Source organism: Mesoplodon bidens (assembly GCF_964165515.1).
Source record: "Mesoplodon bidens genome assembly, chromosome: 19".
Classification (NCBI taxonomy): Eukaryota; Metazoa; Chordata; class Mammalia; order Artiodactyla; family Ziphiidae; genus Mesoplodon; species Mesoplodon bidens.
The window spans coordinates 54983116-55008936 of NC_138179.1; the positions used below are offsets into that span (position 1 = coordinate 54983116).

The 25821-nt window shown below is 46.3% G+C and overlaps 1 protein-coding gene across 1 annotated transcript in view; it reads left to right on the plus strand.

Moving 5' to 3' along the window:
* CALCOCO2 (calcium binding and coiled-coil domain 2) overlaps window positions 1-16892 on the plus strand; it is a 28638-nt gene extending 11746 nt beyond the window's left edge. Inside the window, 12 exon segments of the mRNA XM_081219523.1 lie at window positions 637-762; window positions 2214-2302; window positions 2926-2995; window positions 3502-3624; window positions 3924-3998; window positions 4002-4010; window positions 5232-5264; window positions 5268-5390; window positions 6724-6825; window positions 8368-8494; window positions 9984-10012; window positions 10522-16892. Coding sequence (XP_081075649.1) covers window positions 637-762; window positions 2214-2302; window positions 2926-2995; window positions 3502-3624; window positions 3924-3998; window positions 4002-4010; window positions 5232-5264; window positions 5268-5390; window positions 6724-6825; window positions 8368-8494; window positions 9984-10012; window positions 10522-10695 — 1080 coding nt within the window. The 3' untranslated portion in view covers window positions 10696-16892.
* Window positions 16893-25821: the final 8929 nt, after the last annotated feature.

Here is a 25821-nt window from a genome sequence, read left to right on the forward strand (position 1 = left end):
AACAAGGGTCATAACAATAAGTGATTTCTCCTTTCTCTAAAACTTCCGTAACTCAGTTGACATTCAGTTATTTAACTTTCCCAGTTACTTAATTTTTGTCATCTGCACATCTTATCGCCATAGTAAATTTTATAAGCTCCTTTGAGGAGAGACACACCAGATATTCTTCTTTGTATCTCTCAGATTCATTTGCTTGCTCAGTTATTTAACAGGACACCTACTTCCATCCAGCACTCTGGTAGGCACTAGGGATGTAGTGAAGAATCAGTTAAAACCCTGTCCCGGCCTCAGGGAGCTAAGTCTGAGAGGAGAGACAGACAATACTAAGTGTTTGCAAGAAAAAACTATGTTCTTCTGTCATTCCGCCTTTTAACTTTTTGTGGCCTTAATTTTGTTTATCTTTCTTTCTTGGTTATGGCAGCCTCAATGCTGCAATTATACAGACACACCTCTCTTACCCCCTTCCCTACATACTGAGGGGCTGCTTCCACTTGGGGTACACAGATGTCACTACAGTGAGTGGGAATCAGCTAGACCCTAACCATCCCAGCCTATGGGAATTTTCTGCTAGAGGGACTTGAATATCCATTGAGCTGTAAAGGGCCAAATATGAGTTTATGGAACATTCTTTCGTAGGGCGAGGTGGAAGAGATTGAGCAGCACAACAAGGAGCTCTGCGAAGAAAACAAGCAGCTGAAGGACAGCTGTGTCAGCCTCCAGAAGCAGAACTCAGACATGCAGGCTAGGCTCCAGAAGAAGCAGGTATGGCTGCGGGTTAAAGGTGAACTTGGGGCTTCCCTGGTGGCGCAGTGGTCGAGAGTCCGCCTGCCGATGCAGGGGACACGGGTTCGTGCCCCGGTCCAGGAAGACCCCACATGCCGCGGAGCGGCTGGGCCCGTGAGCCATGGCCGCTGAGCCTGCGCATCCGGAGCCTGTGCTCCGCAACGGGAGAGGCCACAACAGTGAGAGGCCCGCGTACCGGAAAAAAAAAAAAAAAAAAAAAAAAAGGTGAACCTGGAGGATGGAGATCAGAATCACTTTCTGTTTTTCTTGTGATCTCACGCCCTTATACTAATATCTGGCACAGATTTTAATATATTAGAGATTTCCTTTTTATTGTTTACATATTGAAATGATATTTTCATTTAATGAATTAAATACATATACTATTAGTAAAATAATTTCATCTGTTTCTGTTTACTTTTTTTTTTTTTTAATGGAGGTAGTACTATTTTTTTTAATAAATTTATTTATTTCATTTATTTATTTTTGGCTGCACTGGGTCTTCGCCGCTGCGTCTTGGCTTTCTCTAGTTGCGGAGAGCGGGGGCCGCTCCCCGTTGAGGTGCGCGGGCTTCTCATTGCGGTGGCTTCTCTAGTTTCAGAGCACGGGCTCTAGGCACACGGGCTTCAGTAGTTGTGGCTCTCGGGCTCCAGAGCGCAGGCTCAGCAGATGTGGCGCACGGGCCGAGCCGCTCCGCGGCATGAGGGATCCTCCCGGACCAGGGCTCGAACCCGCGTCCCCTGCACTGGCAGGCGGACTCCCAACCACTGCACCACCAGGGAAGCCCTCTGTTTACTTTTGTTAATGTTGCTACTAAAATTTTTAAATTATGTATGTGGCTTTCATGAATTAATTGGACAGCACATTTCTAGGAGAAAAGCACCTTTATTTTGCCCACTGCTGTGTCTGCAGTACCAGAAGAGTGTCTGGTGTGTAATAGGCACTCATTAAATATTTGTTTAATGAATTAATGGACAAATATAAGCTCCACTAGAAGAGAAATTAGGTAGATGTATTTTTTCTTCCCTTTTTTAATTGAGTTGTAGTTGATTTACAATGTTGTGTTAGTTTCAGGTGTACAGCAAAGTGATTCCGTTATATATACATATATTAGATACTTTTCCCGTATAGGTTATTACAAAATATTGAGTATAGTTCCCTGTGCTATACAGTAGGTTCATGTTGGTTATTTATATATAGTAGTGTGCATATGTTAATCCCAAACTCCTAAGGTAGGTGTATTTTTAATATGGAAAGAACATACTAAGAACATTTTAGTATAGAAATCCTTTTACTTGGATATTTCATTCACTGCTGTGTCATGCTATATGCCTCACATATAATAAGTGCTCAATAAATATTTGTTGGCTGCCTGAGATACTAAACACTGTCTTAGAAATGTTAAGTCCCTTGGATGTTTCAATCTACAGGAGGAGCTGGAAACCCTACAGAGCATCAATAAGAAATTGGAGCAGACGATGAAGGAGCAGAAGGACTGCTGGGAGACAGAGCTTCTCCAGTGAGTGTGGCTCTTGAGTGGGAGGAGCTGCTGTGTTATAGACACCCTCAGGCAGGGTCAGATTAGATTGGAGAACAGTCTTCCTGTTATAGCAGTGGTAGGTATGATTCTCCCTCTTGGATTCATGAGCTCTTTGATTCTAGGCTAGAGAATTAGTACCAGAATTGTAAGGACAAGTGACCTGAATTCAAGTATTAATGTTAAGTATCGAACACTTGCAGTTTGAGGTCAGGAAGCCAAAATAGGACTTAAGAAGAGACTAGTGGATTTAAAAATAACTCTGCAGGGGCTTCCCTGGTGGCGCAGTGGTTCAGAGTCCGCCTGCCGATGCAGGGGACACGGGTTCGTGCCCCGGTCCGGGAAGATCCCACATGCCGCGGAGTGGCTGGGCCCGTGAGCCATGGCCACTGAGCCTGCGCGTCCGGAGCCTGTGCTCCGCCACGGGAGAGGCCACAACAGTGAGAGGCCCGCGTACCGCAAAAAATAAATAAATAAATAAATAAATAAATAAATAAAAATAAGTCTGCAGGCTTAGGGCCAAGGCAGCCTTAAACCGTTTGAGGTCTGGGGGAGCTGACCTAGAATCAGTATTTTTTTTCACTTAGTCATCTCCACTTCCACAGGCTGAAAGAACAAAACCAGAAGATGTCCTCAGAAAATGAGAAGATGGGAGTCAGAGTGGATCAGCTTCAGGTAGGTAGTGCCAAACCTTTGCCAAAGTATATTTTCTTAGCCTTGGCACCGCTCCACTGTGGTGGCCCAGGAAGATGCAGCTCATTGTACTGAGTGCCTAGTGGTGGATCTCTCAGAGTATCACACTACAGTTTCAGGGTGTGTGTTTTCCGTTCTTGGCCCTCCACACCCTTTTTAACTTTTCTTTTAGCTACAAAATCTTTTCAAGCAAAATCTTACTAAAAAGCCTGGAATGTAAAGCAGGTAGCAGCAGAATTGCTCTCTTTTTTAGGAAGCTGTGCCTTAAAGAGGGGCTTTAAAGGGTGGTTTGTCAGATTTTACTCAGTTGAGTCTTAGATTCTCAGGTGTAAGGTAGAGCTGAAGAATGAAGAAGTTCTTAGGGATGTCTGGCAGTTGGGAGTTGCTGGGCACGCACATCTCTTTATGTTACTGTACAGTTAAAAGCATTGTTCCTGTTTAGTTTTCCTTCTCTTTTATTTTGGTTATATTCACTATTTTTGCTTTAGGCCCAGCTGTCAATTCAAGAGAAAGAAATGGAGAAGCTTGTTCAGGGAGTTCAAGATAAAACAGAGCATTTGGAGCACCTGAAAAAGGAAAGTGACCAGCTCTTTGTCAGTTTAACTGAACAGGTAGAGTCATGGAACAAAATAGTTTTAGGCATTTGTGAAAAAATATATACATTGTTCTTTCTTTGCTCTGTCATATACCTCGGTGTCACTGGCTGCGGGAAAGGTCTCAGAGGAAGCCACCTGAAATGAGGTATCTAACGGCTTTTCTCAGAAACTAATAAGAGAAGACTTGCTGTTCTCTCTGCACCGTGCTCGCTCATTAGCTTAGCAGGCCTTTCCCCAGTGCGTGCGCACATGTGCTTGTGCGTGTGCGTGTGTGTGTTTTCCCAGCAGTGGTACTGAAATCTGTTTTTGTGCAGAGGGAACACCAGAAGGAGCTCAGATGGACAGTGGAGGAGATGAAGCAGAAAGAAACTACTGCAGCGAAGAAACAATAGGAGTTAACGGCATGTCTGTCTTTGGATGGCTATGTGGGAGGGAGCCTAAAGAAAGGAAGGGATAGGGCCTGTTTTCAGGGGGTAGACAGGATAAATGACACAGATGAGAAGAGCATTTACCTCTGGACTTTCTTCTCTCTACCCAAAGGGACAGAGAATCTGCCATTTACAGACTGTTTAGGAGAGGTGGGCATTTCTAATATGTGACGAGTGAAAAGGAACATTGGAAGTTAAACTTCATGAGAGGTTGTAGTGAGTAGAGCCTTGGGCCAGGAATCACACAGAGTAACCCCTGCCCCTTTCTTAAAGAGGTTTTGTCGGGGCAGACAAATCAATGATTGTAAAATGAGCTCTACAATTAGAAGATACTGTAGTAGTCAAAGAAATTTTGTTATAATTAATATAATGTTAGCAATTATCATCATTATAAATTATTCTGAGCTATGTAATGTAGTAATGAAAGCCTAATTGACTAATAATTTCCTATAATATATCGTTGGAAATGAGGTCTCATGGTGATCACAGGTGCCTAGAAGCTCCATTTTCTGAAGTGTTGTAAGGACATGAGAAACCCTGATGTGTGAAGAATATCCAGCTATTGGGAATGTAACTCATATCCTCTATGCATCATTCATTCATTCAATCATTATCCAGTCGATTATTGAGTACCTACTGTATATAAGATACTGCGTAGTTTAGCTTATGTAATAAAGAATAGATGCAACAAAGTTTGAAAATCATCAACTCACAGGTTAAGTATAGCCCACAGGAATGTTTTATTTGTTCTAGATGGTGTTTGGTGACCAACACTTAAAAATGGGAACATTTCCCGTTAAAAGAAATTTGTATTTCCAGCTTCTTGAAAAGAAGCAATGTATGAGCCGACACTCCCGCCCAGTAGCGGTATCTGGAGCTGAGTAGCTGCGGACCCTTTAGATGGGTCACGCGTTCCCCGTGTGGCTGCCGTCCTCACTGTTTCGTTGCATCCCACTCCTTCATTCAGTTCCATTACTTGCCGGGCCCCTATTGGCACGTTTGAGTTTGTGACCTCTGATGTAACAGAGAAATCCGCTTTAAATAATCTATAGCCATTCAAAGGTTCGAAGCGCCTTGGTTTTCATGGAAGACGTCTCAAGATCCAGGGGCTCCCCAGCTGTCTGCTAGCCATTCTTTACTCCTCGTGCATCCAAAAGGCCCCGAACTCTGAGGACGATGTAGCTTAGGCTTCAGGAGCCTAGGAACGAGAAAACAGCAGTAGAGGGGTAGTTCGTGCAAGAGGTGGAACGCCTAAAGGCAGAGGTAGAGGCCGGGAAAGCCTGTGTCTTAGACAAGTACAAAGAGTGTCAACGGCTCCACAAACAGTTCAGGCAACTCAGGGCTGCCGCACGGGTAGGTGACAGAGATGAGGGGCCCAGGAAGCAAAGGGTGTGAAGCTCTGTGGCTCCTGGACCAAGCCCAGAGGATTGTACACTCTCGTTAAGGAGAATACACCCTCTTCTAAAAAGAGGGATGGAGTATGGGGCCAGAAACCGGCCTGGAGATCCCCAGAAATAGAGGCCCCAGCTCAGCCATGGGTCTCAGGGAAGGTTTTTATAACCATTGAGTGGGTTTCTGTACAGACTCAGATAGTGAGTGCTTTCTTATTTCTGCCTTTGGAGGAAGTGAACCAGGACCAGAAGAGCCAGCAGGAGCCAGTGGGGGTGGGGAGCCAGGGGCCTGCAGTCAGCACTGTCATCGGGTAGCCCCCTTTCGCATTACCACCTCAGGGTCGGCTAGAAGCGCACAGCAGTTTGGGCACCAGCATTCAAATAAAAAATCTTGAAAAACACCCCACAACTAGTAGGATTAGCTTAAAGTGTTTCTGTGAGGTATTCGCATGCGTATGTATATAGGCAGGTGTCGGGAAGCGCTGAAGCATGCCTATGAGTTTTGGCTCCGTGAAACTAGTCAGGTGAACCCATCATACTGGGAAGCCCAGGACCCCAGTCTGGGTTCCTTGTAGCCTTGGATAAATGCCTTCCAGGCTTCCTTCTTCCTCAGTGTAACTTGAGTCCACATGCCTATCTTCACACTGGGAGGGAGTCACACCAGCCTAACTCAGTGCTTCATGCTGTGTTGGGTGAGATGTTATTCAAGACAAAGATGATGATTGTTTCCATGGTTGCGTGGGGTTTAAAAAAAGCTCAATTTATCCCTAATTCTGTTAAGCCAGTCTTGAGGTTTCCCCCAAGCTAACTTTTTCTCTCTTTGGTCACTTACTCCCAGCTAAACCAAAAGAAACTGGCATCTTGATGCCAGCCCAAGCCTTCAGGCATTTTGTTAAGTCATTTTTCTGTAAGTCAGCATCACCTCCGTGGTACCACTCCTCCCCACCCCCATTTCCTTCTCCACCACCTCAGTCCCACCACTTTGGAAAGCCAGATCCTCTATGATCTCTCCTTGTTTTACCCCACCTTGGATCCAGGCTGCAATAGGTGGTCCTAATCCTAATTTTTTTTTTTTTTTTTTGCGGTACGCGGGCCTCTCACTGTTGTGGCCTCTCCCGTTGTGGAGCGCAGGCTCCGGATGCTCAGGCTCAGCGGCCATGGCTCACGGGCCCAGCCGCTCCGCGGCATGTGGGATCTTCCCAGACCGGGGCACGAACCCGTGTCCCCTGCATCGGCAGGCAGACTCTCAACCACTGCGCCACCAGGGAAGCCCCTAATTTTTTTTTTTTTGGCAGGACCAGAACTTTGACCTGTCAAAAAGACTGAGTGAGGACAAGATTATATATAATGTTCTGCAGAAAGAGAAAGAGAGAATGGAAGAAGAAAATGATGTTAGTGTGTAGAAGACTTCTTAAGGGAAGGAGCAGGGTGCCCCGGAGATGTGGTGATAAATAAAAAGTTAAACAAAGGAGCCCTTTCTGCGACATTGGATGAGACAGTTGCTCCCAAACAAAGAGTACATTTCATCTGGTTTCCTAATCTACCGCAAAACCCATTCTTTGTTCGGTGACTGAAGCTTGTTTGGCATGGCAGTAGTGACCTTGAAAGGAACAGCCTTGATGACGGTCTAGCTTATTAGTTTGGCTTTTAGCTCCACGGCTGTTGTAAGTATTGTCTTTGGGGAGTAATATCCTACATCACTTTTGTGCTAGCGGAGGGACCCTGTTCCTTCAGCACAACTTTTTTCTTTTTCTCTGCTGCCAAACCAGGAGCAGAAGTGGTGGTCTGTACCAGTGCTGGACCCATGGTAGGCCCCAAATAAATACTATGCATTCATTCATTCATCAGTATTTATTTTCTGCTGTATATGCTAAACACGTCATTATTGATTGATTGAGGATGATGCCAGCAAGTAAAAAGGTTGAACCTGAAGTCCTTCTCACGTGCTCGCTGGCATCAAAGAGCAGGTGTCCATGCGTTCTGGCTGCTCCTCCGATCTACACCTCCAGCCATTCTCCATCTCTACCCTCTCCATAACCCTTCTGGGCTCTGCCTTCAAGTGATCATTTCTACCTTTGATCATATCATTTATGCCCATGTGTTTCCATTTTGCAGAAAGACTTTGGGGTCTGTTTCTGGTCCTGTCATTCTCATCCTCTTGATTCAGTTAGCTGTACCTCGACTTTGAAATAGTCGATGGTGTGGGCTGGGGGTGGGGGAGAGGTGTGCAGAAGATGGGGAAGGAAGAACGCACACAGCTTGCAGCAAGAAGAAAAAGACCTGGTATCTGGAGGCTTTGTTAAGAACTATAGTAAAACCCTCTTCAGGTGTTAAGAGGAGATTTCCTGATTTTCTTCTTTCTAAGAACTTTAAGTGTTGCCTGTCCCCCCCCCGCCGTGGCTTGATCGCTCCCATTCTTTCTCTTGCGCTTTCCCTTCCTCTCTCTCTTCTTCCCTCTCACTCTCTGTTGGCACATCCATTTGATGGGATAAAACATGAAGAGGGAAGATTATATCAGATGAATATTCACATTATGTAAGAAAATTGTTCTAGGAAGGAGACTAAAAGAAGCATTCTGCTCTCAATAATGTGTAACAGCTTCAATCTTAATACAGCTCCCACCACCCTCACATATCCATACAACTTCTGTACCCGCTTCAGTTGGTGTTTATTTAAAGATTTAAAATTCCTTTTTGCATTCATTCTAAACAAAGTTCAATACATATGTAAATTCAGATATTAAGAACTCAGATCTTTGGAATACTGAGGCTGCTGCTTCCCCTTTTGAAGGATTATGGTTTATCATTTCTTGGGCTTCTCCAGTGCCACATTGTTCATTGAGAACTACCTGTAATGGGCATCTCTGGCCAGTTCCTTGTGGCCATTTGTTGTTGTCTTTTAACATGTCTCTGTAAATACTCTATCCTTAACTTTTGAAGATGGAGGACAACCCACAGCTGAGTTACACGGGTCTGAATCATGACTCTTCGCCGTATCAAGCGCCTACTTCGAATCAAGAAGGTGCAAGACAAAACCCAGGACTTGTCTATGGAAACCCATATTCTGGTAAGACAACTTTGCCATTCGAGCTGGAGGCCCCTGCTTGCATCCCTGTCCTCCAATAAATTTTTCTTTATCTGAAATGCTAATTAAGACCAGCCTCATTGTTAAGACGTGTTGGGCAGAAGCTGAGTACCCAACAGAAAGACTGCCAGGCAAGAAGTGTTCATTGAGAAATACATCTGAATCTAGAAGACACAAATAAGATCATCCGCCTAGAGGCAGCAGACACAAATTGAGTCCCGCGGCTGTATTGCAAATACATACATCAGAGAAATGTCTCTGTGTGGAAGATACATACATCTAAAGCTGAGGAAGCCAATTAAGATTTGGAAATGGAAGCATGAGAGGTGGACTGTGCCACCCAGGATGGGCTGTTAGGCAGCCACCCCCATGGCCTGACCAAGGGTAGCAGGGATGTGCTCAACAGAGGCTCCTGAGTGGTTTGGAGGACAGGAAATGGGGTGACAACCAGTCTTGTCATTGAAGGACCCGGGGTCAGATGTCTTTGCCAAACAGGGAACTTTCCTCCTTTTTTGTCTCCAAAAGTGATATGAGACCTCATTTGCTTTTTTGCGACAGTTTAAAGCAGTCCTGTTCTCTTAACAGTCACAGTCTGATCTTTGCAACAGGCAGGGGTACAAGTTTATTTTTCCTTAACATTTTTTTTTTTTTTTTTTTTTTTTTGCAGTACGCGGGCCTCTCACTGCTGTGGCCTCTCCCGTTGCGGAGCACAGGCTCCAGACGCGCAGGCTCAGCGGCCATGGATCACGGGCCCAGCCGCTCTGCGGCATGTGGGATCTTCCCGGACCGGGGCACGAACCCGTGTCCCTAGTATCGGCAGGCAGAGTCTCAACCACTGCGCCACCAGGGAAGCCCTGTTTTTCCTTAAAAATATTTTTAAACATTTCATTTAAAAAATAACTGTGGTGGGCTTCCCTGGTTGAGAGTCCGCCTGCCGATGCAGGGGACATGGGTTCGTGCCCCGGTCCGGGAAGATCCCACATGCCGCAGAGCGGCTGGGCCCGTGAGCCATGGCCGCTGAGCCTGCACATCTGGAGCCTGTGCTCCGCAACGGGAGAGGCCACAACAGTGAGAGGCCTGCGTACCGCAAAAAAAAAATTAAATTAAATTAAATTAAATTAAAAAAAATTAAAAATAACTGTGTGGATTTGGTCTTAAAATCTATTCTCAGACTATTTCCATGTTAAATTGTTACTGTTTTCATTAAAATCTCATTTTCTCCACACTGAAAATAGGTTTATTGTTTTTTTCTGATTATATAATGGCTACTGAAAATGCCACTTCATTATTTTTTCCTCTTTTCCCGCTATCCTTGACCTCGATCCCCTCTATCAAAGTAGATGGTATAGATGAGAGCTAAAGATTCAGAAGGGGAACAATGAGGGTTACAAAAAACAGCTGCTAGAACACAGCTGGAGAATGTATTCTAGGGATGCATTTCATTGAATGAAATCTTTTTTATTACCTTCAGGTATCCAAGAAAGTTCTGCCCCCAGCCTGGTAAGTATTTGATTCATGAGATTGCCCACAGCAAATCTTTGAGAAGATTTCCCTTCCTGCTCCATCCAGTTCACGGGAGAACCGCAGGGAGACTGGTTCACTGTGATAATCCAAGTCAGCAGGGTCAGTTTGGTCAGTGCCGAAAGCTGAGAGAGCCTGTTAGGGCGGGGAGAAGAAAACACAGTTCATCCATCAGTGTTCCACTGAAGATTTTCACCTGTGAATTGAGTTTGGTAGCAGGACTGGGGAGGAGATATGAACCAGGCAGGTAGCCAAACAAGGTATGTCCAGTGCCCCTTCCAGGCAGTATTACATCCTTTCAATCCTGGGGTTAGAGAACGCCCCAGTGAGTATCTCCAAATGTGAATTTGTTTATTCATCCTCTATTTCTTGATCACCTACCATCTGCCAAGCATGATGCTAGGTGCTGAGGATATAGTAGAAAGTCAGACACAGTCTCTGCCACGTATAGCTTATGTTCGGACTGACCTCTTTGCTCCTCCTCCCAGCTCTCCATCAAGAACTGCCCCACCTGCAAATCAGACTTTGCTGATGACTTGTTTTATCACACCTTGGAGCAGCACACGCAGACCCTTAGTTTGAATTGTCCAACTTGCGACAAGACCTTCCCAGGAAAAGAGAAGCAGATCTTTGAAGACGATGAGTTCTTCCACGGTCTCTAAGTGTCCCAGCCTCTTGGATCGATAGTGTACATGGATTTTATAGAGTAAAACCTATAGCTTCTACTGTGAGTTATGACCCAAGATCCTGCCTAACCTGCATTGTTAGGGATTTACTTAGTCCTGCTGCCCTATAGGTGGAGTCATGTCGATTCTCTGAAGCATAGTGCTGAGGGCTGTTACGTCCATCCTTGTGGGGTTTAGTACCTTTTAAGTCACATAACTCCAGCTGTGTCAGCCTCTCAACTAAAATGCCCATTCTTCTGAGGGTCTCCAGCATAAAGGCCCTGGGATGGAGCGGACCTGGCTATTCCCAGGAGGCCTGACTCGAGTACTAAGTGAGTAGTTTTCCAGGTTGTCCCACTGCCATTCAAGGTCAGGCCTTGAGTGTGTTTGTACTCAGTCCTCAGTCCTAACCCTGGGACTGGCGACTGATCAGAGGTTGGGAATTTCTTCCTCCTCCTCAGGCCTCCTTCTCCAACTGATTTAGAATAGTCAAAAAAGGCATGGCAGAGAACCCAGACATCCAATTTGGATCCCAAAGTTTTCTCATCTTGGTTTCCCAGCTCCCAGTGGAAGCATTCCTGAACCATGTACATATTGTTTCACTCACAGAAAGTCTTTCTCTCTGGATACCTCTGGGTGGCATTTTCTACTCTGTTTTTTTCCTGTGCACATAACTATTATTGTTGTAAGTCCTTTCTTAATGGTTCGTGGGACTTGTTAGAAACTGCATGGGTTTGCAACTTTCTGAGCAGGTGAGTTTGAATATGGATAAGTTAGAATGAGAACTATCGTTAATCGCTTTAATACTAAAAATAAACTAGTTCTCTACTTCAGGGACTTTGGTAATTTAAAATAAACCCTGAGTTCATGTTTTTTTATTTTTAAGCTTGTGGGGAAAGTATAATCAAAAGGATTGTCAGAATTATAGACCCCACCAAGGATTTCTCCTCACCTGTCTTAACTAGTCAACAAAAGAGTGTCCTGGCCATTACCTTGAGGTGGAGAGGGAGGTGACGAAGCATTAGTTTGAGAAATCTGGAGCCCTGACTTTCTTGTTCTAACTTGCTGTGCATTTTTGAAAGGGTGTGGATTTGGGCACCTTTTGTGAACTAACTTCAATTCCCTCCATCCAGATCTGCCTAACTGAACTATAAGAAAGCAATTCCATTTTCTCCACCCCAGGGACTGAACAAATGGAAATGACTCCCAGGCAGTCAGCCAGCTGGTCACTGTAGAGACTTTTACAGAAACTTTTGAATGATGCGAAACATGATGCTGTGCCTCAGGTTGAGCCAGTTATAGCTCTGCATTCCTTCTGTGGTTGTCCCTGACGTGACTGAAGTTAGGCCTTAGACTAACTGTATTGTCCTAGTCACAGCTCCTCACCTTCATTTCTCCTTTGATAAAATGAAGATGAGACTATACTCCCCCTCCTCCCGTATCACCATTTCGTTATGAGGTCTCTTGGGCTCATAAGCCTTCGCCCCGTAAGAATCAGATGTGACATTAAGACAAAGTCTAGAATAGAAATATAGGACTTCCCTGGTGGCGCAGTGGTTAAGAATCCGCCTGCCAGTGCAGGGGACAAGGGTTGGATCCCTGGTCCGGGGAGTTCCCACATGCCCCGGAGCGACTAAGCCCGTGTGCCGCAACTACTGAAGCCCGCGCGCCTAGAGCCTGTGCTCCGCAGCAAGAGAAGCCACCTCGATGAGAAAGAAGCCCGTGCACCTCAATGAGGAGTAGCCCCCGCTCACCACAACTAGAGAAAGCCCACGCGCAGCAACGAAGACCCAACGCAGCCAAAAAATGAATGAATGAATAGAAATATACTGGGGAGACAGTAACCCAGGTTTTCTGGCAGGTACCCGTCCTGCAGAATTTCTGTTGCTCCCCAGACAGTTCCAGTGAAGAATTGCAGTTTCATTTATTTTATACTAGTCAGCTCTTAATTAAGCACATGAATGGAGAGGAGCAGTGGTGCACATAACCCAAATCAGTGAATACCATTTTCTGGTGAATTACCCACCCCTTTGCCCCTGCTACCCTGAGGGTCACCGTGATTATCAACAGCAGCAGGAGCCCTTCCACAGGCTTGGTACAAAAAAACAGTTGAGGTGTTAATGAGCCTTTTTGCTGGATGTAAAACAAAGCATCTTTAACCAGCTGCTCTTACCAAGGCTTTAAAGGAGAAATTATGCTCCAGGCATCTACTAGTGGTAAAGGAAACAGTCATTCTTATATAATCCAATCATCACCCCAGCCTTCCCCCTCTACACCTCTTACACCCACAGATTTTAAAGCTGTAAAATTCCTGCAAGAAATACCAGCTTGTGGGAGCAAAATGGTATCTACATCTAAATTGGATTTTAGAATCTTTGTACTTATTATGGCAACAAATTTTCCTTCCTAGTTCACTTTCTCTTTTCTAATATTAAAATGTTTTTGCATTACCTTAGCACACTCACTCACTAAGCAGTGGGGAAAAAAGTCACCCTGGCATACATGAGTGTGAGTGGTGAAGGAAAGCTAACCTAAAATCAGAGAAGGGAGAGCTGGCAAGATATTTGGTAAACTTAGGCCCCTAAGAACACCTGTAGCTTCAGCCCTTTTGCCTCGTCTTGCTAAAAATTGGGATGAAATGGAACTGCCTTGATGTTTAAATATGATCCTGTGATTCGAGTGATTTTCTACAGTGGCTGTGGATTGCACTGAGCTAAGCGCTCTCTAACCTGGTCTCCTAGCAACAAATGCTAATGAGATGGTAGGCTGTGGCTAAAAGATGCCGTCCATTACCTAGGGAAAAAAGCGAAATGGACTCAGCATAACATAGAGATCAAACCCGAAGGGATAGCACCTAATTCCCCTGAGTTAACCAACAACAGGCCACAAGCTCGGGGGAATCACACTGAGATCTCCTTAACTGATCTCATATAGATATTAAAATAATGGCCTTATAAGCACGTAGTGCTTTATAGTTTAGAATGCATTTCATATCGTCCATGTATACTTCCAGTAACCCTTTGAAACAGCTTTGCTTTTTTGAAATTTATTAATTAATTTATTTTTGGCTGCATTAGGTCTTCTTTGCTACGTGGACGGGCTTACTCTAGTTGCGGTGAGCGGGGGGGGGGTGCTGCTCTTCGTTGCGGTGCGCGGGCTTCTCATTGCGGTGGCTTCTCTCGTTGTGGAGCACGGGCTCTAGGCATGCGGGCTTCAGTAGTTGTGGCACGTGGGCTCAGTAGCTGTGGCTCGCAGGCTTAGTTGCTCCACAACATGTGGGGTCTTCCCAGACCAGGAATCAAACCCGTGTCCCCTGCATTGGTGGGCAGATTCTTAACCACTGGGCCACCAGGGAAGTCCCTGAAACAGACAGCTGTTAACTCCCATTTTTATAGATGAATAAGGTGAAACGTGGAGAAATAACCTGCTAAAAGTGGAAACAACCCACATGTCCATCAACTGATGACTGGGTAAATGTGGTTTAGCCATACAACGGGGTATTACTTGGCAATAAAAAGGAGCGAAGTACTGAGGTGTCACAACATGGACGAACCTGGAAAACATGCCGTGAAGGAAGCTAGTCACAGAAGATCACATATTGTGTGATTCCATTTATATGAAATGTCCAAAATAAGAAAATATTCTATGGAAATAAAATAGATTAGTGTTTTCCTAGGGCTGGGTGTTGGGGGAAATGTAGAATGACTGCTAATGGGTATGGAGGTTCTTTCTGGGGTAAAGAAAATGTTCTAAAATTTATTATAGAGACGGTTGCACAACTGTTTGAATACACTAAATACCACTGGATTGTACACTTAACAGGTGAATTGTATGCTATGTGAGTTATATCTCAAGTTGGTGTGTTTTTAAAAGGTTAAAAGGATGTCTTTTTTGTGGGCCATGCCATGTGGCACGCGGGATCTTAATTCCCCAACCAGGGATCAAACCTGTGCCCCCTGCATGGGGAGCATGCAGTCTTCCCCACCAGCCCACCAGGGAAGTCCCTAGGATGTCTTAAATACAGATACAGAGCAGGTTCAGCACTGTTGACCTTGGTTAAATCACACTTGTCAGGACAAACCCTGCCTCAGCAGTGTTGGGTTCTCCCCCTGTCTTGGGCTGGAGGCAGTGCTTCAGTTGTGATTAGTAGGGTCAGGCCAGTTAATGGTAGCCTACCATCTGGCCAGCAGCATTAGTGGTCTCTGGGAATATCTGTTTTGTGGAGATGAATGGACCCAATAAAGTTGGGGGAAAGAGTCACCAGCCCACAAGTCCCAGGTAATCATATTAAGGGATCCAGCCTGCTCTGCCTTGTGTTATTACTTTCTCCCTGTGGAAAGAAAGAATATCACACTCCCGGGAACTAAGTCTGTCGTTTACCCCGTCAGTCAGCATTTAGTGAGCACCCACAGTGTGCAGAGCTAATACAGGGCCAGGATTTTTTTTTTTTTAAATAGGAAAGTTCTTCCCTCGAGGGATCTGCAAGATGAATGAAGACATTCTGTCTGCCCTCTGGGAGCCCTCGAACTGCTGGGGGAGAGATTCTCAGGTTTCAGGGGTCTCCTAATCTGTTGGGGAAATGAGATTAACTGCCCAATTTGAGGACACAAAGATAAGGGACATCATCTCGCAAACTGAAGACATGAGGGCTGTGGGACCTGAGTGTTAATTAAGATGTGAGCAAAGCCCAAGTTACTGACGTCTTATGAGAGCTGCTGTGGAAGAGGCTGAGGGACAAAAAGAGCAGACCCCAGCGGGGGGGCGGGTGTCCTGAGGGTCTCCGCAAAAGGGGAGAGAGAGGCAGCTGCGGAATGCAAAGGACTTTCAAGCAAAAGTACCAGCATATAAAAAGAAACAAGTTTCTGTCCTGAAAGACACTCCAGTCTAGTTGAATCACATCTAACAAGCTCATTTGAGCTCAAAAGGGACAGGAGGGAGAGTGGCGGAAGGATATAGGAGTGTCTCAGAGCCCCAGGCCTAAGATTCCCAGCCCTCAAGGCTAGAGCGCTAGGTGACACAGAGACATCATCCCTTGCCATTTGGCTTCTCTGCCTCTGAGTCAAACCTCTTTCACTCCAGTCTGATTCTCTGCCTCCCAGGCTGCATGATGTAAAATGGTTGCTGCTTATCTGAGTTTTTAGGCTACTCTGCTTTAAAAAAAGAAGTTTTGAAAGGAAAGGATGGGAATCTCAGTCCAACTCTAGATTCCCTGAGGGAGGGACTTGTTTGGCCCCGCTAGGGTGAACCAATGCACTCACTCCCTGTTCAATCAACTGTGGCCAGAATGTGCGGTCACCCTGCACCAACCTGGCAGCTCTGAGTCACTGCAAGGATGGGAAGGGGGGTGCACGGGGAGAGGAGAGAACCAGAGAAGATGGTGTGAGCTGAGCGTGCAACAGATAATTGCAATAATTTACAACAAGTGCTGTGGGTGGGAGGATGGGATTTGAATCTGATTAAAAGATGAGTGGCCTTTAGGTGGACAAAACCGGGGAGGATGCCATAATAAAGCACAGGATGGGGACTTCCATGGTGGTCCAGTGGTTAAGACTCTGCACTCCCAATGCAGGGGGCCCAGGTTCGATCCCTGGTCAGGGAACTAGATCCTGCATGCTGCAAGTAAAAGAGCCCGCATGCCGCAGCTAAATATCCCGCATGCCACAACGAAGGTCCCGCACACGGCAACGAAGATCCCGCATGCCACAAGCTAAGAGCCCGGCACAGCCAAATAAATAAATAAATAAATAAATAAATAAATAAATGTTTTTTAAAAGGCAAAGGATGGAATACTACCAAGCAATAAAAAGGAACAAACCTGGCACATGCAATAACTTGACTGAAATCTCCACAGAATTAAACTAAATTTGAAAGCATTTTAAATTACATACTATATATTCTGTTCATTTAACACTCGTGAAATTTCAAAATTATAGAAATGGAGACTAGGCTACTGATGCTAGGGGTTAGGTAGTAGGGAGGTTGGGGTGTGAGGGCTACGTAAGGAAGAGGTCCTTGTGCTGTATCTTGACTCTGGTGGTGGATCCACAAACCTACACGTGATAAAAATGCACTGAACCAACTATGTAATGAGAACCAGAAAAATGGGAAATTGAATAAGGCAGGTGGATTGCGTCAGTGTTGATATCCTGGTTGTGATATTGTACTTAGGCTTTGCAAGACGTTACCACTGAGGGAAGCTGCATTAAAAGGTGCATGCATGTGATCTCTCTATTATTTCTTACAATTGTCCGTGAATCTACAATTACCACAAAATTAAAGGTTTATTTTCTAAAAAAGAGCAGGAGCTTCAAACAGCAGGTCATGACGAGGAAATTGCAACGATCCGTGTGCGTGGGGCAGAGTGAGAAGGGAGGCTGGAAAGCAGGTCGACTCCAGCCTGGGAAGGGCCTTGTGTACCGTCCCGGGGAATAATCCGGACTTGGTCCTATTAAAGGCAATAGAGAGCCTTTGAGGTCTTTTAATAGGGGAGTGATGTAGGCGAACATGTTCTAGAATGATCCCTGTGGTTCTAGGTTGTGGAAGCACTGTGGAGAATGGATGGGGTGTAGGGATAATAATCAGGGGAAGCCGGGAGGAAGGGAGACCAGTTAGGAGACCACTGCAGTGGTGCAAGAGAGCGCAGGGGGGCCTGGACCAGACAGTGGAGATGCAGAAGGGAGGGAAAACCAGAGCTATTTAGGAGTTGAAATCAACAGGACTTTTGTGATCAATTAGGTGCCAAAGAATGAGGTTATATTAATTTCCATAACAACACTAACTGGGTGCCTTAAAGCAACAGAAAGTTACTCTTTCACAGTGGCAGATTCTGGAGGCTCTTAGAAGTTCAAAACCAAGGTGTTGGCAGGACCACACTCCCTCCCGAGGCTGTAGGGGACCGTCTGTTCTTTGAGTGGCTGTCGGCATCCCTTGGCTTGCAGTGTCATGCCAGTCTCTGCCTCCGTGGCCACAATACCTCCTCTTCTCAGTGTGTCTCCTCCTCCAAGTGTCTCTTAAGGGCACTCCTCATTGGGTTTAGTACCCACCTAGATAATCCAAGATAAGCTCCTCTCAGGATCCTTAATCACATCTTTCTTCTTATAAGGCAGTATACTTTATCCATATAAGGTAGTAATTATAAGACATGGACATCTCTTTTCAACCTGCTACAGAGAGGTAGGGAAGAATAGATGATAACTAGGATTCTGACCCAGACCACCAAGATAGATGATACAGAAGGAAGAGTTGCTCTCAGGCAGAGAGTTTCAGTTTTAAGCATATTGAATCTGAGGAACTTGCAGGGATAGACAGTAGATGATTGGAGAAATGTTTCTGCAAGAAGATGGGTTGGGGGACTTCCCTGGTGGTCCAGTGGTTAAGAATCCGCCTTCCAATGCAGGGGACGTGGGTTTGATCCCTGGTGGGGGAACTAAGATCCCACATGCCACGGGACAACTAAGCTTGTGCGCCACAACTGGAGAAAAGCCCATGTGCCACAATTAAGACCTGATGCAGCCAAATAAGAAGACGGGTTGGAGCTGCAAGTTGTTGCTGACACAGGGCGGTGTAGCTGCAGCCATGGGAATGAGTGTGCTAACCTGGAGGGTCGGTTGAGGACAGGCCCTGAATAACGTCAGCTTCAGGGGCTCGGCCGCCATCCAAGAGGCAAAAGAAAGCTGCCACCTGAAAGCCAAGCGGTGAAACAGCTTCAGAAAATGAGTTCAATAGTCTCAAATACTAGCAGGTAAATTAGGTGCAAAGGAATCATTAACAAAGGAAAAGAAAAACATATGGAAAGAAGACGACGTGCAAGTGAAGTATAAGGTGATGGAGGCCTAACTAATTTAGTCAGTTTTAGCTATATCAGTAGGACTAGAAAGAAACCTTTGATTTCAGGAACTGAACGTTGACAGGCAGATGTGCTTCTTTTCTCTCTTTTTATAAACCAGTATTTGCTCATTAAAGAACATTTGAAATGCATGAAATAGAAATAAAAGAAATATAGTTCCATCAAGCAATCACTATTAACATTTCCATCCAGTTCTTTCTATGCCTAGGTGACCTTAAAAAAAACCCAAAACCATTTAATTATTTATACGTGTGTGCTCATGTGTGTGCATAGCCACCTGCCTTGATTCCAAACATAAGGATCCTTCTCTAAATCCTCCTGGAGGATCTGTCTCCAGGTAGGGAGGCTGAGTTCTGGACCTTGGTGAGGCTCCCCCGGGGCGGAGCTGCAGGAGCCTCGGCCTCCCAACCTGGGCCGCCTTCCTGCACCTCCTCCCGCAGACGCTGCTGCCCTGGTCTGGCCTGGACAAACACCAGGCACTTTTCTCTGGGTCAGTATTTCACGTCCGTTGTCAGAGGCGAATCCTTTCTCAACATCTGCTCGCCGGGATGTTGTTCTCGGCCCCGCTACCTCTGATACCACCTGGTCCCTCTACAGGCCCCCATGGCAGGGGTGCTTCCTCCACCTTTACTGCTGCTTGGTGTTGATCCTCCTCTCCTGTTTGAATCCTATACCCTTTGCCTGAGCCAGTAATCTCCCGCCAATTATAAGAAGAAGCCCCCTCCATCTGGAAGCCTTCTCTGATTACTGAACACACAGGTGCCTGGTAAATGCTTGTTGCCTCCTGTTGAATTCCGTGACCCCTGCCTAGTCTTCAGCCAGCACAGTCTAGTCCCTGCCATCCCCTCCGTGCTTTTGTAGTGAAATGGTCGATTCCCCAAGTCAATTCCCCAGAATCTGCCAGGGGGCCCAGAACACATTCTGACCAAATCTCCGGCTTGCCACCATGTGCTTCCTGAGTGCTGCTTCCTGCTGTCAGGGAGCCTGGAGGACACACTTTTATTTGAACAGCGTCTCGAAATAGACAGTGTGACAAAATATACTGCAGAGAGTAACTAGACATTCTTTCCAATGTTTGTGTTTTGCTCTCCACCACTGGCTGGAAAAGGCATTTTCCAATTGCATTTCTTTTGATTTACGCCTGGCTTGTTCCTCTGATCAGCTCCCAAGAAGAGGGACAGACTCTCTTCTCTGTTCCTTCCCCTCAGTGCAAATCTCTGACCTTTAAATCCAAGATACATTGAGTGTTTACTACCGGTTAAGTGCTCTTGTCATCCCCTTTTATAGAGGAGGGAGCCAGGGCTTAGTGAGGATGAGGACTTGCTGAGGGTGGCACAGCTGCAGGAGGCCAAGCTGGACCGGGGTTTAGGTTTGTAACACAGAATCCTGCTGTGGGGGAATGGGCAGGGTGGGTGTGGCGCCTGCGGCCAGCTTCCTCTCACCCACCCATTCTGCCCTCTGCAATAAAGTTCATAGTCCAGGAAATCCCCTGCAAGTGACAATGACTCTGAAACTTTCCTGAAGATAAAAACTGCTTGGCCAGGGCCCCACTCACCACTTGCCATCCCTTCAGCTGATGCTTAGTAACTCTGCCTTTGCCATCAGTCAGGCTTTCCAGCTACCTTCAAGTCAGGACAAATTCTCTTAAAGAAGCCCTAGTGACATCCAGGCCCGGATTCAGGCCCATCCCCCATTATGGAGGACCCATCCCTGCCACCCCACCCAACCCACTATCCCTTCCTTCCTTTCTTCCTTCCGGGAGTTTTTGCAGCTCAGCTTTCACTCAGCCAAAGGGAAGCAACTGCTAATGTTAAGCAGGAAGGAGACGTAGTTAGGGGCCCAGGAGGTACTTTTTAAACAGAAATTTACTCAGGTTCAGGAAACAGCTATAAAGGGCATCTTGGCAGTGCAGGCGCTCCATCTCCTGGTTGTAAACCCCAGGCAATGCCATACAGAGTGTCTGTTTATCAGTTGTCATGGATTCGGGAAGCCACACAGACCAGCCCATCACCAGGGCATCCCCAGGCCCTGCCTCCAGAAATGACCATCCCTGAGTTGAAATCCACTCTTGGAAAGAAACTGAGGAGGAACTTTTACAATTTTCTTAGGCTTCACACCCTTTGTTGTCAGGAAATTCTTTCTATAGCCAACTTCAGTCCCTGTTAATATATTCTGAACAATAGAATTGTTTTTGTTGTTGTCCCCCATTTAATTTGAATAAAATAATAGGCATTGAATGTTTGTATGACAAACATTGTATTAAGCACTTTGTACTTGGTCATTTTAATTCCCACAAAAAGCCATTAATCATTACTGTATAAACAGTTAACAATTAAAGGTATCATTAATATACCCATTTTACAGATGGGGCACCAAGACTTAGGTTGAGTAAATTACCCAACATCATACAATAGCAGAGTAGGGATTTGAATTCAGATAGTCCCAACTTCAGGGCCCATGTGCTTAATTAATTATTAATGCTCTGTATCTCCCTACAATTTTCCTTTCCCCAAATGGGATCGCTCCACCTGCATATACCTGTCCACAATATTTCCCCTTGAGGCAGGCAACCTAGAACTGGTCCCAAAGACCCTGAATAGAGTCATATTAGGGACCAGGGCCATGGAAGCTTTCCATTCCATCTCCTAATTCAATTTCTGACCACATCCACACCAGCCTTTTCCCTGTATGACCCCATCTTGTTAATATCCTTCTTAACAAAGTGGTTCCTGAGCCTAACTGGAGGACCGTGTGAGCCATTCAGGAAAGCTCCAACAGACCAATAGCTCTGGTCACAAGCGGAAAATGAACCCCTCTTTGCAAAGCAGCTGTATTTGCCAATTTAAAATTACTTCAACAGGGCTTCCCTGGTGGCGCAGTGGTTGAGAGTCCGCCTGCTGATGCAAGGGACACGGGTTCGTGCCCCGGTCTGGGAGGATCCACATGCCGTGGAGTGGCTGGGCCCGTGAGCCATGGCCGCCGAGCCTGTGCGTCCGGAGCCTGTGCTCCGCAGCAGGAGAGGCCACAACGCTGAGAGGCCCGTGTACCACACAAAAAAAAATAATAATAAAATTAAATGAAAAAAATAAAATTACTTCAACAAAATGCCATAAGGAAAAGATACCTGGGGAGGCATTATGCTCTCAGTAGTTTTGGTAGGAAATCAGCATTGAATTCCAACTGAGGAAACAGCAGAGAAAAACACTGTGATCAGCTCCTGGGGCTGGGTTCTCCCGCATGCATCACATAGAACACTACAGCCCTCCCTCTTATTCTCTACCCCACTGGGCTTCTCACTGCTCCAGCCCCATACCTTATGACCCCATAGAGTAGGCAGGCTTGTGGTAAAGAGCCCAGATTCTGGAACCAGGCAGCCTGGCAGCAACCTCCAGCAAGTTACTTAGCCTCTCTTGGCCTTGGTTTCCCCATTTACGAACGGCAATGATGACCACATCCTCTACTTCAGCTAAATGAGTTAAAATGTGCAAAGCATTTAGAACAGGGGCTGACACGTTGATTGGAAGCCCTCAATAAATGTTGCACTCTTCCATGTAATTCAGAGTCCTGTAAAACTGGGCAGGCCGCTTTGAAAGAGGGCATGATGTAGTGATTAAGAGCACTTGGTTTGAAGTCAGATAACCTTGCCCTTGAATCCTAACTTTCAACAACTTATGTAACCTCTCTGAGCCTCAGTTTCCCTATTTGTAAAATGAACCTAATAACGTCTACCTCTCGTTAGGATTGTTGAGAGGATTAAATGAGACAATGTATATAAGGGGCTTAGCACAGGGTCTGGATGGAAGTAAGCACTCAATAATTGGCCTTTGTTACTTTTTTTTTTTTTTTTTTTTTTGCGGTACGCGGGCCTCTCACTGCTGTGGCCTCTCCCGTTGTGGAGCACAGGCTCCGGACGCGCAGGCTCAGCGGCCATGGCTCACGGGCCCAGCCGCTCCGTGGCATGTGGGATCTTCCCGGACCGGGGCACGAACCCGCGTCCCCTGCATCGGCAGGCGGACTCCCAACCACTGCGCCACCAGGGAAGCCCTGTTACTTTCATTATTAACTCTCTCTCTGAACTTCAGCCCCTTCATGTGTGACTTGGAGGCACCACTGCCCTATGAGTTCTGTGAAGCCTGAAGGACTTGCCACCTAGTTTCCTCTCCACTCTCTCCTGCTCTTTTAGGATGTTCCAACTACTGCCTGTGTGACACTCACTCACCTGTCAAAGCCAACTCAATATACTGCCTCTTCCCAGAAGCCTTCCTGGGTCCCTACCTAGTGCTTTAGAGCCCCTGACTGGTTCTGACTTGACTTCAGAGTCACTTGGTCCCGGTCTTGTCTCCTGCCCATTCTACCCGCTGAGCCAGACGTCCCAGGGGACAGAACCTCTTCCTATTCAACATCTTCCCAGTGGAGAAGCTTAAACCACCCCTCTGCTATCTTACCTTGAGACCAAGAAAGATGTTGGCTGAGGTCAGCCTTTGTTACGGACCAGGCCCGGGTAGGCATGGCTCCAGAGCCCCCAGCAGGAAGGGGGGAGGCAGATGTGGGTGTGCGGGCCTTCAGCCTCAGACTCATTGGGTAGCTGAGCTAAAGAGCAGGGCGCTGAGCCCTCTGGTGGGGAGTCTGGGCTTCCAAGTAACATTCCATTCCGCTTACTCCCTCCCAGGGCCTTTTCAAGGGCACCAAGGGCACTCAGTGCTTTAGGACTGCCCACATAATGACAAAAACTAAGATGCACTCACATGCCACATGAAATGTCATTTATACATAAACTATGTACAAGTGGAGCTGCAGTTAATTGGTTGAAGTTTTTGTCTTATAGCCATTTATTTAAATATGAATTTTCATTTTGCAATTTTCTTTGTTCATTTTGAAACCAAAAACTTTTTTCCATCTTTCAACCATAGTCCCTAGGCCCTAAGCCTATGTCTAAGGTATGGGCCGGCAGTGCCTGGTTAGAGTCCCAAATCCCAGTGCTTGTCAATTCCTGAGCCCATCTGGACCACCCGACCGTATCTATCCACCCACCTATCTATCATCTATGTAGCATCTATCTACGTACCTATCTATCTATCCATCATCATCTATGTAGGCTGCCTAAAGTAGTAAAGGCAACTGGACAGAGGGTAGAAAAGCCGCATGTGGTGTGAGACTGCCCTCTAGAGGTTGCTCCAGGAAGATGCAGGTGGGGAGCCCCCTCTGCCATCAGGCTGAGATCAACCCCACCACTCACTCACTGACATTTATTGAGCGCCTACCAATACCAGGCGTCCTGTACGCACTTTGGGAACAAAGGGTAATAGGAATAAAGTTCATCCCCGTCATCTGGGAGGTCACCATTTTGTCGCGGTGACTACAAACACAAACACACAATTACAATTCAGTGCAATGACTACTGTAATATATGTGTGTACCGAGTTCCATGGGAGCACAGGGGGGATGTGAATAAGTCTGGGACAGTAGGGGAAGTGTCACCACAGGGGAGGTGACATTTTACTTGGACTTCGAAGGATAAGTAAGTATTTTCCAGACAGCGCTAGAGAGGGAAGACATCCTGGGCGGAGGGAACCGCATGAGCAAAGGCCATGCACCGTAGAAGTGTGAGCTTGTTGGGGGGCAGTGAGGTGCCGTGCAGCTGGAGTGTGCATAGCCCGGAACAGTGCAAGACCCGCCTAGAGAGGCAGGTGGCGCCAGATGGTGACGCAGCTCCCGTTTGAAAAACAGGGACATGCTACTCTGGCCAGGACCCTGTGCCCAACAAGAGGGAGGACTGTCTCTCCATCCCCATGGGTTTGGTTAAGGTCTTGCACTGGCCTCCTTGTTTCTCCTCTGCCCCTCACATCGCTACCTAAGGATGCTTCTAAATCAGTCAGGTTGCTCCTGATTTCTGCCTGCTTAAACCTCTCCATTGGCACATCAACAGGCACAGGGCAAAGGCCAGACTCCCAGCCTCGCATATAAGGGAGTGAGTTTGGGGCTCTTTCAGGAAGAAAGTTCTTTACATAATGGGGGTTTATTATGAGGCCGCACGAGGAAGGCAGGAGGACAGGAGTCTCAGCCGCCAAACAACCAGGCCGTGCAGTGACTGGAAGGCGACTGAGCAATCCTGAAGCCTGCAATACAGCTGTGAGGGAGACAGTCCTTTACTGGCAAACGTGACGCATTCCTACAAAAGTGTATGAGAGTGATACGTCTGAAAGCGGAACAATAGATTCGTGTGTTAGAGGAAAGAAAGTTCTGGCCCCAGGGAGCAAAACAAAAAAATATCTCAAAATACCTAAACATGGTCCAGAAGCAGAATAAAATAGTGACTAAGAGTATTGGTCCTGGCACCAGGCTGCCTGGCTGCATCACTTATTACCTATGAGATTCTGGGGAAATGAATTAATTGACTGCTCTCTGCCTCAGTTTCCTTTCTATACTAGTGCCCATTTCATACATTTTTGTGCAGATTACAAGTTTCACACATGTCCTGTGTTTGAAATAGAGTGTCCACATAGGAGCCACTCAATAAACATTCTCTATTATGATTCATGCAGGTCTTGGGGCAGAGAGGCCTAATTACCCCCTGAAGTACTACTCTCCACTACCTAGTCTCCCTTTCTTCTGGTTGGTAATGGAAACCCCACCCTCAAGGATAAGTGGTGGTCCAGCCAGAGACCAGATTTCATCACCCTCCTTGCAGCCCGCTGTGGCCATGTGACCGAGTCCTGGCCAATAGGAGGCAAGCAGTACTGAGGTGCCCAACTTCTGGATCCCGTCCTTAGAAGGAGAGAAGGTGCTTGCCCTTCACGTCTCGCCTTCCTGCTGATGAGACGTGGCTTAGACACAGAGATGGAAGCCCAGGTTGAAGATGGCAGAGGCACTCCAAAAGCCCCAGGCTGCTCCCTTCTTACTGCTACGTGAGAAGGAATTGATCTTGTGTCCTACCTAAGCCACTGTATTAGAGGCCTCTTAGGTACGCAGTTTAGTGCGTACCTTTAATGAATGCAGTATCTTTTTCTAAAGTCATCCTTCCCTGTTAGAATAGTGGGCAAGAGGCACAAAGAGATAGTTTACTCACATACATCAGAAAAAAACATCTAACAATGGCCTTTAAATAGATGAAAGTATGCTCAGTTTTACTCATGAAGAAGAGAAATGCAAATTAGACGTACACTATCACGTTATTTCTCATTCATCAGATTGACAGAAATTCAAAGGCTTGACCACACACTCCGTTGGCGAGGCTGTATGGGAAACACACACTTCCATAGTTTGCTGCTGTGACATAA